The 17962-nt window shown below is 51.7% G+C and overlaps 1 protein-coding gene across 1 annotated transcript in view; it reads right to left on the bottom strand.

Annotated features, from left to right (window-relative positions):
- The window catches only part of LRIG1 (leucine rich repeats and immunoglobulin like domains 1), a 109093-nt gene that overhangs the window by 51465 nt on the left and 39666 nt on the right, over window positions 1-17962 (bottom strand). The window contains exon 3 of the mRNA XM_004738322.3: window positions 12564-12638. Coding sequence (XP_004738379.1) covers window positions 12564-12638 — 75 coding nt within the window. The remainder of the gene's footprint in view (window positions 1-12563; window positions 12639-17962) is intronic.

Here is a 17962-nt window from a genome sequence, read left to right as displayed (position 1 = left end):
GGAAGCGGCCCTGTGCATTCCGGATGCTGGTTCAATGTGGCCAATAGAGCATCAGCCCTTTCCTTACAGATGAGGGAAGAGCAGCCCAAAAGAAGAGAGGGGATGTGTGGAAGACCCTGCAACAGGGTCTCTGGCAGAGTCAGGGCTGGAAGCCAAGTGGCTGGACACTGGTTCCTCTCTGAAGGGTACTGGTGCTGATGAGGGGGAGGCCATGTGCACCCGAAGAAAGGATGCTTCCTCCCCATCCCTCAACGCCAGGGGTCAGTACCCATCACAAGGCAGAATGGCGTGCATTCTGGGGTCAGGAGGTAGGATGTGCTCGGTTGGGTGATGTCTGGTCAAGAGGCAGGGGCCTCTCCTGCCAGCAGACGAAGTCACCCCAAACCACAACATCCAGCTGGACGTGGGCAAAGAATGGCCCAAGGTTGTCTGCAAAAATGCCCACAAAGGAGATGCGGGATCCTCATGAACCTTCCTCTTCCAGAGGAGACCCAGGAGGCCACCAAGGCAGAGAGAAGATGAACCTTGACCTCACACAGGAAACCCATCTCATTATGTCCACAACGCATGTACTCTGCTTTCCGAATCCATCTCCCCAGACAATGTACTGAATCTCTCAGGAGCTAGAGTGCTTTCTCCGGGGACGGGGTAAAGTGAAGACAGGTCCTGGACTCTAAAGCAGAACCACAGAACTGCTGGAGAAGTCCTGTTAACACACACCGGAGGACGCGGGAGAGGAGCAGAGCCAGCCTGGCCCTGGGAGGGGCCCTCGGGGGTGGGAAAGGCTGGATCCCAACTGCCGACAAGGGCGGGAAGGGGGGCCCTGGGACTCCCAGAACCAAATAAAATTATGAGGCTGAAAAACTTCACTGTGTGTGCTGATAAAAAAGAACACAGCCAGTTTGGAACAAACACCACACTCTAAACAGTGTCGGGGAATCTTTCCCCCTCATTTCCAAAATTCTAGTTACTCTTTCTGACTTACGGAAGCGCCAGTTCCAAACACAGCCTCACAAATGCCCTCATCACCGATACTCAACGTCAGCGCTAGAATCCTGCTGGACCCTTACAGCTTTTGGGTGGGATCAGAGGGGAACCCTCCCTTTCCACAGCTATTTACAGAGTTTTTTTTTTTTTAAGATTTTATTTATTTACTTGACAGAGAGGTCACAAGTAGGAAGAGAGGCAGGCGGCGGGGGGGGGGGGGGGCAGGGCTTCCATGTGGGGCTCGATCCCAGGACCCTGAGATCATGACCTGAGCCGAAGGCAACGGCCCAACCCACTGAGCCACCCAGGCGCCCCAACAGAGTTTCTTTTTTAAAAAAAGAGCAAAATCTTACCTCGGGAATTAGGAAGAACAAGGTTTTGAAGAGACTGAAGTAAGTTTTGCCTATCATTTTACTGTGAAGAGGGTCCCCCACCCCCCACAGAACGGGACTTCTCTGACAGGTGGAACACAGGTGAGAGACAATCCAGTACACGCAGCCTTTCGGGGCAAACTGATGACCCAAATTAGGTGCAAATCTACAAATTCCTCGATCACCAGATGAGGTGGGTACATCCAAGCAAACCCGAGTCCCGCCCCCATGCACCCCAAAGGCAGCGCGGTTTCCTAATCATGATGTGGTTAACTTCACAGTGTCTTCCAATGAAATCCAATGGAAAACCTCTAACGGGGACCCCCGAATCCTAAGTGCTAAGCGGAAGGTCAGCCTTAGCACTATCTCCCCTCCACCTGGAGCAGGAAAAGCAAAGCAAAGCAAAGGGGGGGGGGCACAAGGCAGGACACCAGGGAGCCTGGGTATCTTCAGGGACAGGGATGAGAGGGAGGGAGAGAGGACAGTCACCCAGCATGGGATCATGAAAACTTGGGCTGCATATCGAAATGACCTGGGAAGCTTTAAAAACCCAGTGCCTGTGCCCAGGGCTACCCCAACCCCCGGCCCAGATATTTGATTTATTTGGCCTGGCATGGGGCCTGAGCCTCTAGGTTTTTTGGCTTTTTTGTGGGTTTTTTTTTTCCCCCAGTTCATTCTGCCATGCAGCCAAAAATGAAAGCCCTGCTTCAGTATTTGCTTAGTGTTTGGGGGGCTTGCTACACCCACCCCAGACAAAGAAGCGAGCGAGGAGAGGAGAGAAGTCAAGGCTACTGCTGCACTCCAGAGCTCCTGCACCAGGAATTCGCCTAAGAGAGAGCTAAGGGCCTAGACATACACACAAATACGGGGAGGGGAACTTCAAGGGGTCACCAGCGAGTGACTGACCCATAATGGGTATCTCCAAGCGAGGTCTGTTTTCAGGGGATACAAAAAGCCTGTGCCCCAGTCAGCCACCAAAGCTCCCTCGGAACACAGCAGCAGAACCAGGCCAGCTCTGTCCACACCAGACCCCGCTCAGTCTTAAAGGAGCAGCTCCCACTTGGCGCACGCTCACTACGGAGCATGCACTGAATCGAGCCCCCGTGGTGTTCAGTGAATCCGCACAACCTGCCGTATCATCAAGGCCCTCTGTAGGACCCAGCAAGTGAGGCCCAGAGAGCACAGTACGGCTGAGGATGAAGGCAGGCCTGCACGGAGATCCTGCTGATTCCGAGCCCTCTCCTTAAGCGCTCTGCAGAGCGAGCCCTCCCTGTGAAAGCTCGACAGGGCAGGGATGTAAGCTGGAAAGATCCTTCTGCAACGACCTTTTCCTCCAGCTGCCTGGGGAGGGAGCCTGGGTCTCTACGAGCTCATCTCCCAGCAGCCCTCTCAGGTCCCTCCCCAATCATAAAATGGTTCTTAGCCCCAGACACTCTCCATCCATCCAGCTGAGCAGGGACCACAGGCCTCAAAGGCAGCCACCCCATGAGTGCCATGCGGCTGCCTGCTGCCAGCCTTCACGCACACTTTTCTACATCCTGGTAGAAGGAGTTGGACAGAACGAAGCACAATCTGGCACCTTTCTCTCTGCTGTTTGGGTTTGAAAGGCATCCAGGAAATGAGGAAACGGCGCAGGAATTCTGCTCGAGGGATGTCTTCAAGGGCAGGTCGCCACTCTCCGAGAAGCCGCTGGCATGAATGCGCCCCGTGTCTGGCTCTGCAGAAACCTGGAGATGAGCTGAGTTTCCCCTCGAACCCAGCCCTCAGCTCCAAATGACTCGCCTGTGGGTGTGGTCGGGGGCTGAGGGGAGGATTCGGAGTACCCTGCGTCAGCTGACGACCATCACCCCGGGGCTGCCCAAAGAAGGTTCACCTGAAGGCAGCACTGCTGAGGCACGAGGCATGCATGCCCTCGGCTCTGCGGCGGGAGAAAGCACTCACCTGCGTGCCGGAGCTATGTCAGAGCCCTCCGGCCCCGGCCCCAGGCTTCCCCCACCCAACACACTTTGGTCTGTCAGCACTGGAGATGACAACACCCTCCCAGGCCACATACTTCTTTTTATACAATGAATATAAACCCCAAAAGTGGACAGCAAAGAAATCAAGACCTACCTATGCCGCTTCCTGTGTGACCTCAGGTCTCTGGCCCTCTCTGTGCCTCAGGTGCCTCATCTGCAAAAGGGACTTAAAACAGACCCTATGCCCTCTCCTGGGACCACAGAGGCACTACAATGGAATGAGGCCCATGAAGGCATGTAGGGCAATGCCTTCCAACGTCGGGGAACCACGGACACTAACCCCTGCCACTTTTCATCTCGGAAGGAGGGAGACTGATTTGATTTTGGAGAGAGAGCGAGCTTAGGCGAGCTGGGGGAGAGGGAGAGTCTCATGCAGACTTGCTGCGAGCAGGGAGCCTAACACGGAGCCCGATCCCACAACCCTGAGATCATGATCTGAGCCGAAACCAAGAGAGGGATCACAACTGAGGAGCCACCCAGGCACCCCGAGACAGCTGATGTTTTGATCACTCCTGAACTACAAAGAAAAAGCCATTTTATGTGACTCGATACAAAACAACGAGTAAACTCTTCTATCTTGAAGAACCCCTGCCTTTGAATAAGCAGGGTGACTCTCATATTCCCTAACACCCAACAACGACAGACCTTATCAAAGGAAGGCCCAGCATAAATGCAAACACATTTCTTTCACTTGGGCTATAAAAGCGGGAAATGGCTCCCAGGTGTGAGCAGACACAATGGGCCCTGCCTTCTTTGCAAGGTCATCTCACGGGTCAAAGTCGAGCCAGCCATTTTCGGATTAGGTGCACACGCTCCCGAGGCTTCCCCAGTGGTAAGGGGATTACGGAAGCCACCTGCAGGAAGTGGCCGAGGGGGAGGAGGGGGAGGAAGTGGTCCTGCTTGGAAGGAGACTGTTGATTCCGGCCCAGCTCCTTTTACACGGAGACTGAGCAGCCCACAAGGCACTCCACCTCCAGGCCGGGGCTCCCAGAGCCCTGGAGGGCTTTCAGCACCCATGGCTGCAAGGAGAGGCACTTCCCTCCCAGAACGGCCACCCTCCACCAGCACCCCTGTGCTCCCTGGGTCTCGGACTCTATTTCAAGCTTACATGGTCATCGGAAGAAATGAGAAAGAGAGGAGGGGAGAGCCACACACACAACAAAAGCCAACTCTGAACCGCAGAACCTAAGCTACCGAGTTCCCAGAACAGACAGTGACCTCCGTGAGCATGCTCCTATTTCCCGGCCTCCCCCTTGCTAGGCTCCCCAGACCCACAGCTGGTGTTCGCTTCACTTTCTCAGCAAATGACTTGCAGATGGACCGCTCATCTGGCTGCCTCACCACCCCCACTCACAAAGAGAGAAAAAAAGGAAAATGACAAGTCAGGACTATGTGATCTGGCAGGCTTGCCGTGGGGGCCCCCGTAGCTCCTTTCCCAGCAGAAGGCTCCCTGAGAGTCCGGGCAAGAAGCAGTGTGCACGACAGAACCCCTGGGACGTTTCCGGGACAGTGAGCTGCTGTCCTTGTAAACTGGGTGTTTCATTTTCTATTTTGAGGCTCACTGGTGGTATCCAGCGGCTGATGTAGCTGCTGTTCTAGGAACCAGGGGTCCTGCTCTGCCTTCCGAGAGAAGTTTGCTGGCTCTTCACAGCAGTCCGCCTGCTGACAAAGCAAAAAAAGGGGACGGGCCCTGTCCTGTGAGTATGTCTCCAAGTACGCAAAATGTTGGTCCACGGTCAAGCATGCCAGGTGCTCCCTGTGACGCCTGTAACCCACTCACATGTAGGGGGAGAGAAAAGAGATCGGGGCCGGAAGGGGGGTGCTCGGCTAAAACGTCACCCCCTCTTACACCCTATCAGCGCCAGCAGTGAGGGATCCTGCAGACTGTCCCCCCACCCTCGCCCGCATTATGATGACTATGATGGTCTGTTTCCCCATCTTTCTCTACAGCTAGCCTACGAGTTCCTTGGGGGCAGAGACCCCAGTCCACGGGGCATGTCTGGTGGCTTCACCTCATATATCTGATCGCAGATGGCTGATCAGCAGCAGGAAGGTGAGTGGTGGTAGAAGGCACGTCCCCGCACGGGCTCCTCCTGCTCAGGGAGGCCGGGCCGCACGCACAGCCTCTCATACCCACACACGGACCGAGGCCGTAACAGGTGTCCTGCCAGGCCAGGCTGTTCGCTGGGCGCTCCCTGCCTCTGCAGTGACTGCGGAAGTTCTGCTGGGGAGACCTGCGTGACCACCAAGACGCAGCAAACGAAGCAGAGACAAACTGGTAACAGCCATGAGCCTCAAAGCCACAGCCAGTTCTGCTTCCCCCCTACCCCCAGCACCTTCCTCAGAAGTAAATAACCCCACCAGGCTTTTGAGCCCCGCTGTCCCAAACGCCTATTGCCAAAATGGCAACATCAGGAATTCATCTTAAGTAATTTGCTGCCCTCCAAAAGCTAAGCGGCTTCGCAGGGACTCCACACCTGAGTCTTGGAGAGCCCGGCCCCCATCCCCATGTAAGCCCAGGCAGTGGTTCTCAAAGGTGGGTTTCCAGACCAGCAGTGGCACCCGACAACTTCGGAGCAAGGTAAATTCTTCAGCAGCACTCCAGACCTGCTGGATCAGAAACGGGCCAGGGCCTGGCCGTCTGAGTCTCAGCAAGCCTTGCAGGTGACGCTGACCAGTGGCTCAGTTTGAGAATCACAGAGGTGATGGGAGAGCAACATCTCCCAAGGGAGAGGGTGGGCTGCTTCATCTAGGGCAAAGATTCAGTTCACACCAACACCACTCTGGGCAGACAAGGCAGAACGTGGGCACGGTTCTGAAGACACAGGTGAGGAACCTCGGCCTCCTTTTTATCCACAATGTGCTGTTTTCTGACCAGAGTTGTACCTTCTGCTTAGCATGTGGGAAACAAACCAGCCACAGACTGCTCGACAACACGGCCGTTCACTGAAATTCGACTTAGGGCTTTTTAAATACAACTTTGTTCAGTTTCTGCCTAAAGTGTCTCAGTCACTGTTAATTCCACACTCCTGAGAAGAAGGCTGTAAAATGCTGCCATCGGCCCAGATAGGGTTTCCCTGCACACCAACGCCAAAGCAGACTGGCCTTCCTTCCCCAGCATGGATGGCTGCACGGGCTTCTCTGGGGCAGGACGCGTCTCTGAAGCAGAACGCACCAAGGGCTACCGGAGTCCACGTTTTCTAAGAGACTGGATTAAGTCCACTCTTAGCCTCCTGATGTGTGGACGGGCTAGCAAATTCCTCTACGGGAAGGACGGAAGGACGGATGATCCTTTTACTTCTGGAAGAGCTGCCTCTCCTCCCCCAGCACACACGTACCGCGCCCCCCTCCCCACCCCCGCCCAGCTGCGTTCAATACACAAGGAGCTTCACCGCCCTGGTTGACGGCTCCAGGTTCCCAGATGAAGTATTATTTCATACTTCTGGGGATAAACATGGTGTGTTCAAAACAAAACAAAAACCAACACAGGTTTTACCATCAATTCTGAATTATGTCTGCAGATGATGACCTTCCTCCAGGTGAGGAAATAGGAAGCAAACTTCAAAGGCAGCTAAGAGAAAGGCAAGATGCCTTACCCCAACTCAGTAGCGACACACACACGCACGCACGTGCGTGCACACACACTCACACACACACACACACACTTTTAGTAACCCCAGCGAGCTATTTATGACTCTGTACTTTCTCCTGCTCACTAACATCCTACCTCCGGTCCCCCAGATAAGTCAGCTTGAGTTCTGGGTCCCCTTCTCAGTGACTTCTGGGCCCTCCTAGAGACGAGCCCCTCCCCTCAGCCCTTAGGGGCCGTGGCCAAATCCTCCCTGACTGCCCTCTGAGGTCTGCTCTTTAATTACACCTTAATGTGAACCGATCTTTGCTTTAATGAGCCTATAAAGAAGATTGATTGGGCCCTGGCTTTTCTAGAGGGCTCACCGGCAGGCACAGGGAAAGTAAAGGACTGCTATTGATTCTGCTTCCCCAGAAGATACAGCCAAGAAGAGGGCTCCATCCTTCATAGCCTTGGGCTCCCTCAACCCCACCCAGGGCTCCTTCCAATTAACTGGCTCTGAGTGGGGTCACACACAGGACCGGTTTCTTTCCTTCCAGGTTTTTATTCTCCGGAAGTTACAATAAAGAAATGTTAAATACACCATCCCTTTTACTGAATCCATTTCTCTTTAGCCGAGAGGTCATAGCGAAACAGGTAACTGCGGAGACGGACAACCACCTCCGGTATTTTTACTTAAATTAGTCTTAAGTCTTCCAAATACCTTTTTATTAACATGAGAGAAAAATAATTTTCTTCAAAAAAAATTTTCAGATTAGTGGTTGCTGGGAGTGTGTGGGGAAGAGGATGGGGGACGGGGTTGATTGGTTTGTTTTTTGAGGCAGCGATAATGTTCTGGAATTAAAAACTGACCACGGCTGCACAACGCGAATGGGCTAAAACCCGCGAACTGTCTACTCTAAAATGCTTCGAACAGCGAGTTTCATTATGCTGATTTTTATCTCAATTAAAAAATTACTTTTCAAGTGGCACCCGGTGGGCTCTGTCGGCGGAGCACATGACTCCTGATCTTGGGGTTGTGAGTTCGAGCCCCACACTGGTATAAAGATGACTTAAAATAAGATCTTTAGAACAAACAATTTTCAAAAAAGTTTTTTTTTTCATGACTCAAAGTAAAAGGTGTTTCAACGTGTTTTCAAACAAGACAGAAACCCGAGGGATTTTTTTTTTTTTTTTAAAGATTTATTTATTTATTTATTTATTTGACAGACAGAGATCACAAGTAGATGGAGAAGCAGGCAGAGAGAGAGGGAAGCAGGCCCCCTGCTGAGAAGAGAGCCCGATGCTGACTCGATCCCAGGACCCTGAGATCATGACCTGAGCCAGAGGCAGCGGCTTAACCCACTGAGCCACCCAGGCGCCCCAACCTGAGCGATTTTAATAGGACTATTACAGCATCACAAGTAATTGTGTGCAAGGCATCTCTGCCAAGCTCTCCCACCTGATCTAGGCCAAAGGCAGTGGTCTTTCACTCGAAAGACAAGAAATGGGGCCTTTCACTCAAAAGACAAGGGATGGGGAAGCGACGAGGTTTAAAACACACACCAGCTGTGGTGCACCTGGCTGGCTCGGTTGGCGGGGTATGGGACTCTCAGTCTCAGGGTCGTGAGCTGGAGCCCCTGAGGACAGAGGTTACTTTAAAACACACACACACACACACACACACCCCACCCACCCACCCCTGAAGTGGAAAAGAAGTTACCTGGACCGAGCCCAGGGCCGGATGGGAAACTTGTTAGAGCTGACACGCATGAGACAAAAGCAAACGTCGATTTCACAGCAAGCGTTTTACTCCTAGGACTGAACAAAATCCAACCGTTTCCACTGTAACAGATCTTCTCCATGATACAAGTGCAGGAACACCCCAGGAAAAGCGGAAATTTTTCTTCACCAGAAATGTCACTTAGGCATCAGACAAAATTACTGTTGCCGTGGGAATTGTAACATGAGTTTCCTGGACTTCAAATTAAAAAGCACACACAAAAAGGAAACGTAAAAATCTACCGGCAGATTTCGCTCCCGTTTAACAAAACTCTTGTTTTTTGTTTTTTGTTTTTCCTGAGAACTGTTCTATCAAATTAGTTTCCCCATTCCCCACCCCGGTTCTATTAAGAGCTTTCCTTACATTTCATGCTTTTTTGTTAGTAAGGACAAACGGCTTTGGCATTATCCTCGGGACGAAAATCTGCTCCCTGACGAATTCTTTAATTGAATTAGATTCCTTTAATCAGAAAGGATTAACAAATTGAAATTTTGCTGAATGACTTCAGTTCCCAAAACTCTGCGAGAAAGTCTGTGAGTCTCAAGTCCTGACAGTAAAGCCGGACAGAAAGCCGGCCCCGTGGGCCCTCCCAACTGTGACCCCTGAGGAGGAGGGCCCTGATGCCCTGACGTCTGGGGCCTCAGAGCACCCTTGTGTGAGCAAGAAGCCAGGTGACGGATGGGGCCGTAGGACACTGGGAACCACGCACGGAGACGATGAGCTCATCTGCAGAGGCACACGCCAGTGCCAACAGGTGTCGGAGCTGTGGACCACAGAGCCACTACCTCAGTGGAAGACAGTGTGCCCCACGGTGCTCACGGCACAGCAGGGTCCGTCACTTCTCTGGTGCCCTCACTGCCCCTGTACTCAATGTCCGGGTCACAGAAGGAACATGAAACTGTCTCAGCCCCTCGCTCAGCTGATGACACAGAAGCTCCCCGTCCCAGGTCACGACATCAGAGCAGGATGCTTGCCTGGTCGGCCCCTCCCTCGATGCCCCCACCTGGAAATGGGTCCCCAGAAAGTTGTGCTGGCTCCTCTACCTCAGCGGGCCTCAGCCAGCTAGACCCTTGACACATTTCACTTGTTCTCCTGATCCTCCGGCTGCCCACAACGGGAGAGTGAGACGCAAACACGAATCTGGGGATTAGGGTATGACACGGGACATGTACGGAGCTCGCCGACCTACTGTGTCTTCACATGCTGTGCTAGGGGCTTCCCAGATGTGACAGCACTGAAGCCCGGTGAGGACACTCTCGGAGGGCCCCTGGGCCCCAACCTCATAGGCACAGAAGGGACCTACTCCACATTTGTTGAACATAGGACATTTCTGAATTCAGTGGCTCTGAAAAGCCACAGACACACCAGCAGAACAAGCTCTTTGAAGCCTGACGGATGGGAATTACCCTGGGAACAGAGATGCTGAGCTCTTCCCGGGCCGGCCTGGAAGGACAGGCCATCCCGCTGCCCACTGCTACTTTTGTCCCCATCCTTTGCACAGTCCCCTTGGGAAAATACAGAAAGGCATGAAGGAGGAGAGCAGAACTACCCACAATCCTGCTGCCCACATGTCACGCTGCTAACCTAATCTGCAGGGCTGCAGCCAGGGAGTCAGGCCTCTCAGAGCAAAGGAAGATCAACACCCTTCAGTTCCTGTGGTTTCGGAGAAATCACTGACCAAGTCAGATGGGGACCAGCGTCAGGCCGAAGAGGGGCCTGCCGACACTAACCGGCGTTTTCCAAACTCCCTCAAAACCAGGAGGGAGCCTTTATTTCTCCTCCCTGCTTTACATAGTTTAACGCTGTCTAATTGGAATAGCAGGAACCAGGCCAACCGGCCCCACGGCTCCAGGCTCTTGGCCCAAGGAACAGAAATATATTTTTAGTCAGCAGAGCAAGGCGTGATTCAAGTACGACAGGCCCCCAGGCCAAGCTGGGGGCCCTGCCCATCTCTGGCGCGGCCGGCTCGGAGTCACCTGCCGTGCTCGAGCACCCAGTGCATGGGAGCACATAAAGGAAAAGAGCACAGACACCGGCTTCTGGGTCCAGTCTCAGTCCCACCTCTCGACTTGGCAACGTACAGGAACTCAGGGATGCTCGGTTTGCTGTTAGTGACACAAAGATGTTCTCTGTGTCCCTGGTTTCCTCCCCGAGGGAAGGCAGAGCTTCTCACCCTTGACTGAGTACGCAGAGGGCCAAGGGACCTTCCTAAAGCAGCTTCTGATCCAGCGTGGCTGAGCTGAGGCCCGAGATTCTGCATTTCCAACGAGCCCAGTGCGGGTAGAAAACACTGTTAACCCAGGAACTATACTTTTAGTAACAAGAAGTTAAAAGCATCTTCTAGTGCTTTCCTCTATGAACATACAAGGGAGCATCACATCCTTAATTAGCCTCTGGTATGGGTAACTCATTTAATTTAGCAGCAGTTCAACACTTTCCAGATGCTGGACGCACAGGCAGATGGGTACAAAGACACAGTCGGACCCCTGCCTGCCCATCTTGGGACAAAAGGCCACAACCTTCATTCCAGCATTCCACAGAAACAAGGACTGCCCTCCAGATCCCGTGGCCCTACGGGTAAGATCATACTAGGGCCCCAGGGGCCATGTGACGAGCGGCCACAAGCCAGAAGCAGCAGCCACCATCTGTCAAACACCTCCCAGGTGTCTTGCATGATGCCAGGAGTTTCCTATACTACAGTGCACTTCTCTCGGACCTCTGGTTCACCTTTCCCATGTGTAAAGGACTAAAGAAACTCTGTGAATGAGGACAATGAGGTTTGGAGAGAGAAAGCGGTTTGTCCAGGACACGGAGCTGGGGCCATTATTCTAACTAACCCTTTTCTATTACAATCCTGCAATGCCTTAAACAGGGTTAAGCTTGACACCCCAACTCATAAGGACAGAGCACTTCCCCAGCACAGGGCCTGTTGCCAGCAAAAACCCAACACCTGCAAGCTACGAGAGCCATCACATGGATGACGTCTTCCCACCAGGTCCCTCTGCTCGGCCTGCCAAGCGTCGGTGTCAAGAAAAGATATGTGCAGGGGAGCAAAGGAGCTCTAACAGCAGCAGAATCAAAATCAGATAAAAATAGGGCTGGGGTGGAGAAAAGGAAATTTAGTGTGAAGAGAAAGGTGTTCTGCTGAGGCTGTCCACAGAAATGTGGTTGAGAAAACTGGTGGGACCCACAGCGGGTTCATCCAGAAAGACCTCTGGGCTGGGTTCAAACAAGGGACGCCCCCGTGCCCCCCTGAGGGCCGAAGCGGGCATCACTCCTGAGCAAAAGCTCTCAGTGGTTCCGAGGAGCACGCGCCTTCCTTTCATCCTCCCTTCCGTGTTCATTTAAGTCCCTTTACAGCCTTTTTCATTTCCAGCGTGCCGTTGAACCCTTGATCACATCAACAGATTCCCTACTTTGAGCTTGCGTTCAGAGGCCTGGTTTTTTTTTTTTTTTTTTTAAGCTGTAAAAGTGTACTGGGTCCCATGATGAGGTCGGCCACAAACATGAGGTTGCTGTCTTATAATTCACATGGCTTCAGTTAACACCAGTTCATTCACTCCAAGTTGCAATTTACCCAGTAGGACCAAGATACTTAGTAAGTCTATGTATCAATTAAGACCAATTTCCCCCAAAATCAGGTGAGGTGAGGCGAGTCTTCCAGGTTTTAACATAATAGCAAGCAAGGTACTTGTCGTGAGCATTGGGGCTCTGTGGAGAAAGGCTGTTCTGCACCAGCGAGCACAGGGACACAAGTTTGCCTGCCACCAAATGTCAGCAAGACAATACCATGGCCTCAAGACCCAGCCCAGGGTTCCCCAAGGGGCACCACTTACAAGAAGAGAGAGACGATGTGAGATGAAGCAGCACCCAGGGACGGCACGGCTGTCAGCTCATTGTTATTGAGGTACCTGTAACAACAAGAAGACATTTCTCACTTAAGTCAGCTGTTTGAAAAATTTCACATATATAAAGTAAATCAAAAAACACTGCTGAGGGGCTCCTGGGTGGCTCAGTGGGTTAAGGCCTCTGCCTTCAGCTCAAGTCATGATCCCAGGATCCTGGGATCGAGCCCCGCAATGGGCTCTCTGCTCAGTCAGGAGCCTGCTTCCTCCCCTCTCTCTCTCTCTGCCTCTCTACTTGTGATCTCTGTCTGTAAAATAAATAAACAAAATCTTAAAAACAAAAAACAAAAAAACACTGCTGAGTTGGCCATGGGAAGATAATACTGCAATGTTCACTAACAGATAAAGAATTTTATTTTAAGATTTTATTTATTTGACAGAGAGAGAGAGAGCATGAACAAGGAGAAGGGCAGAAGCAGACTCCCCACCAAGCAGGGAGCCCGATGTAGGGATCAATCCCAGGACCCAGGGATCAAGACCTGAGCTGAAGATAGACGCTTAACCAACTGAGCCACCAATGTGACCCAAAAGATAAAGAATTTTAAAAGAGACCTTTTAAAGATAGTTAAGTCACATGAGCTCACAAAAACAAACCATCTGTCACAACTATGGTTTAGAAACACACTCTCAAGGGGTGCTACCTGTCTTCCAGATTCACACCTAGTTCCGAATTCAACACTCACAAACAGGGAGCAGTAATGAAAGGTCAAGGTACGTGGTGCAGAACAAAAAGCACCCGAAATTATTGACAAGGATGTTCCTGGTGGGCTGGAAGAGTCAGAAAAGGATTTGGGGAGAAAGACCATCCCTTCCTGGTTGCTCTTCCACATCTGAGACACGCGGTTCTACAAATCACAGCTCTGCCATCACCAAAGGACGATGCCTTCGTACCCAGGGCCAGAGCCTCCCCCATGCTCAGAGTTCCCAGGAGCTTAGGATATGTGAACCCGTTATTCCAGTGCCTCAGCTGTGCAACAAGTACCAAGGAAGCTGGACTTGCGCAGTCCCATCTACTTGGGATTCTAGCTTCCCTGAACTCGGATGAAGCCTCCAAGCACGTTTTCCAGGCATGCGTACATTCAGACACACACTTTTGCACAAAGACATTTTGAAAACCCTCCCCAGACCAGACACGCTCTCCAAGCCCCTCTCCCGCTCCAGACGTCCAAATCTTCATGAAAGGGAAAGCCCGCAAACCAAAACACAGTTTGCTGGGTCTGCCCCCAGAGGCTCTGCAATCCAGCCTCCTTACATGGACATGTATTTCCAAATCTGGGGAGAGAATCCAAAATCAAACTTGCAAAGTGAGCCCAAAAATTCTTAAGAAAGCCAGAGCACAGGGATCTAGCTTTCAGCTGGGTGACAAGCTGAAAAGAAACTGTATCTGAGATGCAGAATCAAAGGAGTAACACTAGGTTATCTTACTCTTTTTTTTTTTCCCCTCCTTAAGAGACTGTGTGCTTACATGGACCATCTTGTTACTGTTTAAAGACAAGGCTGCTGAAGTGACAGCTGCATTCATACAAGTATACAGCTAGTATTGGCTTGAATAGAATCATCTGGTTGTCTGCCATCTTCTATAGATGTGAACAGGAGAAGAAAAAAAAAAGGAAAAGGCCTTGAATTATCCCATTTGCTTTCTTCAGTGCCAAAGCCAGTTAGAGATGAGGCTTGGCAATTACTGGACCGTGGGACACAGAACGTCTGTTTCAATAGCTTCATGACTGAAGCATCTGGCAGAGAGAAAGCAGATCCGTATCCTGTGGCAAATCCCTTCTTCACTTAAAGGGCCCTTGTCTGTGTGCTGAAGTAGACAATTAATTACTGGAACAGTCTCTTATCTGACGGCCCCCGGAGTCAGCCTGTTTCTGCTTCCCCTCTTTGCTCCTCCAACACTGTGGTGATCCATTTTCCATCTTGGTGTGGGGATGATGAACACTCTCCAGTGGCTTTCATCTCTGCTAATACACTTTCACGGTACCATCAAGGCACTTAGTACTCGAGGAGACCCTCAGATCTTTGCAGAGCAAGGAAAACTAATGTCAGGGCCAGCTGCCAATAAGGTAGCTTGTGTAGGAAGTCTTCAGTGCCTAGAGATCTGTTCTAGAACATGATGATAGTGCTAGTAAGAATGCTGGCAGCAGCCAACCGATGGAGGGGCTGCTAGGTGCCAGGCATGGTTCTAAGGGCCTTCCAGTGCATTAACTCACTTTAGACCCCTACAGGGTAAGAAGTCCCGTGGACATTCCCATTGTACCAAGGAGGAAATGGAAACACTGAGGTGTGGACTAATTTGACGGTCGCTGTAGTAAGTGGCAGTGGCCCGGGAAGTGTAGCCTCCAAGTCTACCTTCCTAACCACTCACGACCCTCTGTTTCTTTATAATTACAGCAGCAACTCCACATGCATGATGCAACTGCATCATTACCACTCAGACTCAGGTACCAAGTCCTTGTGCTGGTCCCTACCCTGCAGCTAAGGGCTCTAGGTCAATGTTCAGCTGCAATCACGTGACTAAGGCCGCACAAGGAGATAGCGGCGCAGACAAGAGCAGAACCCAAGAATGGCTGCCAATCAGAGGCGAGCCACAAGTGGCAAAGCCAGCAAGCTGGAAGGCTCCTAAACCTTCAGGGAATATGGTGGCTGTGCCTCGGGCTGCTTAGGATCTGACTTTATGCTAAACCTGAAACCGACAGCTCGGACTTCTCTGCGGGGGAACTTCTGAACGACCTCGGTCTCAGGCCGGCCCCACCACACATACAACAAACTGTTCCCCCTGATTTCATAGAAATCAATGAACAAGGAAAAGGGGCGGCACAGTAAGATATCAAATGCTGCCCAAACTGCTGGAAGAGGAGCATACAGGTGCCACAGTGCTACAGATCAACGGGGCATTTTCTATCTAGACTGGCAGTCCACAGATACAGGCAGAAAGCACAGGCCCTGACCCCAGCAGGGCAGCTCGATCTACACAGAGGACAGGCAGTGTCCAAAGGAGGAGAGCTGCGTGGCCCACCCACCTCTCGATCATTCCTACATAAAAAGCCCCACTGGGCTGGTTAAATGTAAATTGGTTGGCGCCACCCCTCCTGGCATTCTCTGTGTGCCCTGTCCCCTGTAGATGCGAGAACGGTATCCTCACAAGGCAGTGGAGACCACACTCGCTCTGAGACATGACCAACTTACCAGCCTGAAATAGAGACTGGTCAAAAATAGCACGGCCAGAGCTCGGAGGGAAAGCTGAGCGCAGTCTCCACGAATCAGGAAACGAGGGATTTAGGACAGGGTTTGATGAAACTTTCTGAATATCAAGGCATGTGCAGTCTTCTACCTTTCACACTCCCCCCACATTTGCTCCCATCCGAAGTCCTAAAAGCCCCTCTAAAATGTCTTGCTTCTTGAACTGATTTTTCCTGATGATTCGGGACCACGAAGTGCCTCTCTCGGGTGCATCAGACCACGAACCACGGCCCAGCCCTGGAGCTGGAAGAGGAGTAAACAAGGAAGGGACCTGGGGCCCCAAGGACTGGCTGACCGCAGGGCAGACCCGAGGGGGGGCCTTTCCGGCTCACCCGTCGTAAGGTGAGCATGGGCCGTCTGGACGCTCTGAAACGTCCCATTACTCAGCTTGCCGAAAGGAAGTACTTGTATTTTGTAAGATGCAAAATGTTAGGAAGGGCGTTTCAGAGTAGTTTGATTAGTATCTCCATCAAGTGAGGCTCCCACAGACAATGAAAACAAACCCAAGGAGTGATTTTGGGTTACGGGGCTTTACGGCTTTTTTGTTTGTTTGTTTAATTGACATATTATTTATTGAATAGCTGAGCTAAGAGCACAGTAACATATTCCAACTGTTTCAAAAGAGAATAAGCAGGAATATACAATGAAACCTGCAGCTTCCTTGCACTACAGTCCCCTGGTAGGCCTCCAAGAGGAAGCGTGCGGGCCGCCAGCTCCGAGAGATGTATGCGTGTTTCTCTTTTACAGATGCTTGTGAATTATACAGACTGTTCTGCAGCGCAGCTTCCCTCAGTAATACGTCTTGTAGATCTCCCCCCATTCTTCTGACCAGCTGCAGAGTACTTCCTCAGCGGGCAGGAATGAACTATCACTTATTGAGCCAATCCGCTATGGGGAGGCATTCTGGGTATTGCCACAGGCAAGGAGAGAGCTGCCCTTCATAACACAGTGGAGCAGAAATTTGAAACTTCAGTTAGCTTTGCTTTTTCCAAGGGACAAAGTCATCCATAGCAGGTAAGAGCCAAGGTTCCGGAGTCAGGCTTTTAGCTCCTTAAGACTAAGGCATACTGATAATGATACATAATGCTACATCGTTTCTGTACCAGAAGGCCAGAGGGGCTTGGTTCAGGACTGGGATGGAGGGGATAGTTACATTAAATGAGCAACTGCAAACAAGAATACTAAGGATGGAGTTTGTGCAGGAGGCCCTCAGCTCAATGCTGACATGCGCCATCTCACTGGGTCACACGCCAGCCCTTTGAGGAAGGCACTGAAGTTCCCTCCACCTTAAAAGAAGAAAGTGAGGCACAGTGAGAGAGTTGTGGAGTGGGGGTTATTAGGAAGGGACGTTTACAGCTCGGATCTGCACATGGGATAGCTCTGGGTTCATTCAACCCCAATCCGACTCTTTAGCAACTGGAGGGCCATCAGCGGGTCACTTAACCTTACTGTGCCTTAGTTTCCTTTGCAAAAAAAAATGTAAACAACATCAGGATCAACTTCATAGGGTTGTGGCAGGACCCGGCTGAAATAATTAAACCTAGCGGCTTAGGATCAAGCCAGAAATAGAGTAAATGCTTAACAGGTGGTGGTAATTCACAGCCAAAGAACAGTGCCTCAAAAAGATACCCCTGGTTCTTGCAGCCCTCCCTTAAAAACACACACACACACACACACACACACACACACACACACACGTTGTGGGGGGTGGGGAGCATGGTCCTGAGACACCAGAGAGTGAGCCATAAATACCCAGAGGCAGGGCACACTCAGGCTTCCCGGCCGCCATGAGGAACATTTTAGGTCAACGGCCCTGGAAAGCACACAGCAGCGCCCACAGTGAGCATTCTCGGGCCAGGCAGCAAGCACGTGACCTGTGTGCAGCTCTTAAAGAGGACGGTATAAATAGCCCCTCTTATTAATAGAGGAGCCTGGCCGTCCAGGACCCCTGGCTGGAGGCCCTCCCTGGTGGGCTTTCCTCGGAGCTGTGGGCGGCACAGACCGTGTGGCTTGGCAGCAGCTGCTCAAGCGTCCTCATGGCCTCCAGGGGCCTCCAACAGCCTTGCTTTCTCTCGCCAATGGGCCACGAT

Source organism: Mustela putorius, unplaced genomic scaffold (assembly GCF_011764305.1).
Source record: "Mustela putorius furo isolate JIRA1106 unplaced genomic scaffold, ASM1176430v1.1 tig00000095_pilon_pilon_pilon, whole genome shotgun sequence".
In the NCBI taxonomy this organism is placed as follows: Eukaryota; Metazoa; Chordata; class Mammalia; order Carnivora; family Mustelidae; genus Mustela; species Mustela putorius.
This window is presented reverse-complemented; position numbering and strand designations above follow the sequence as displayed.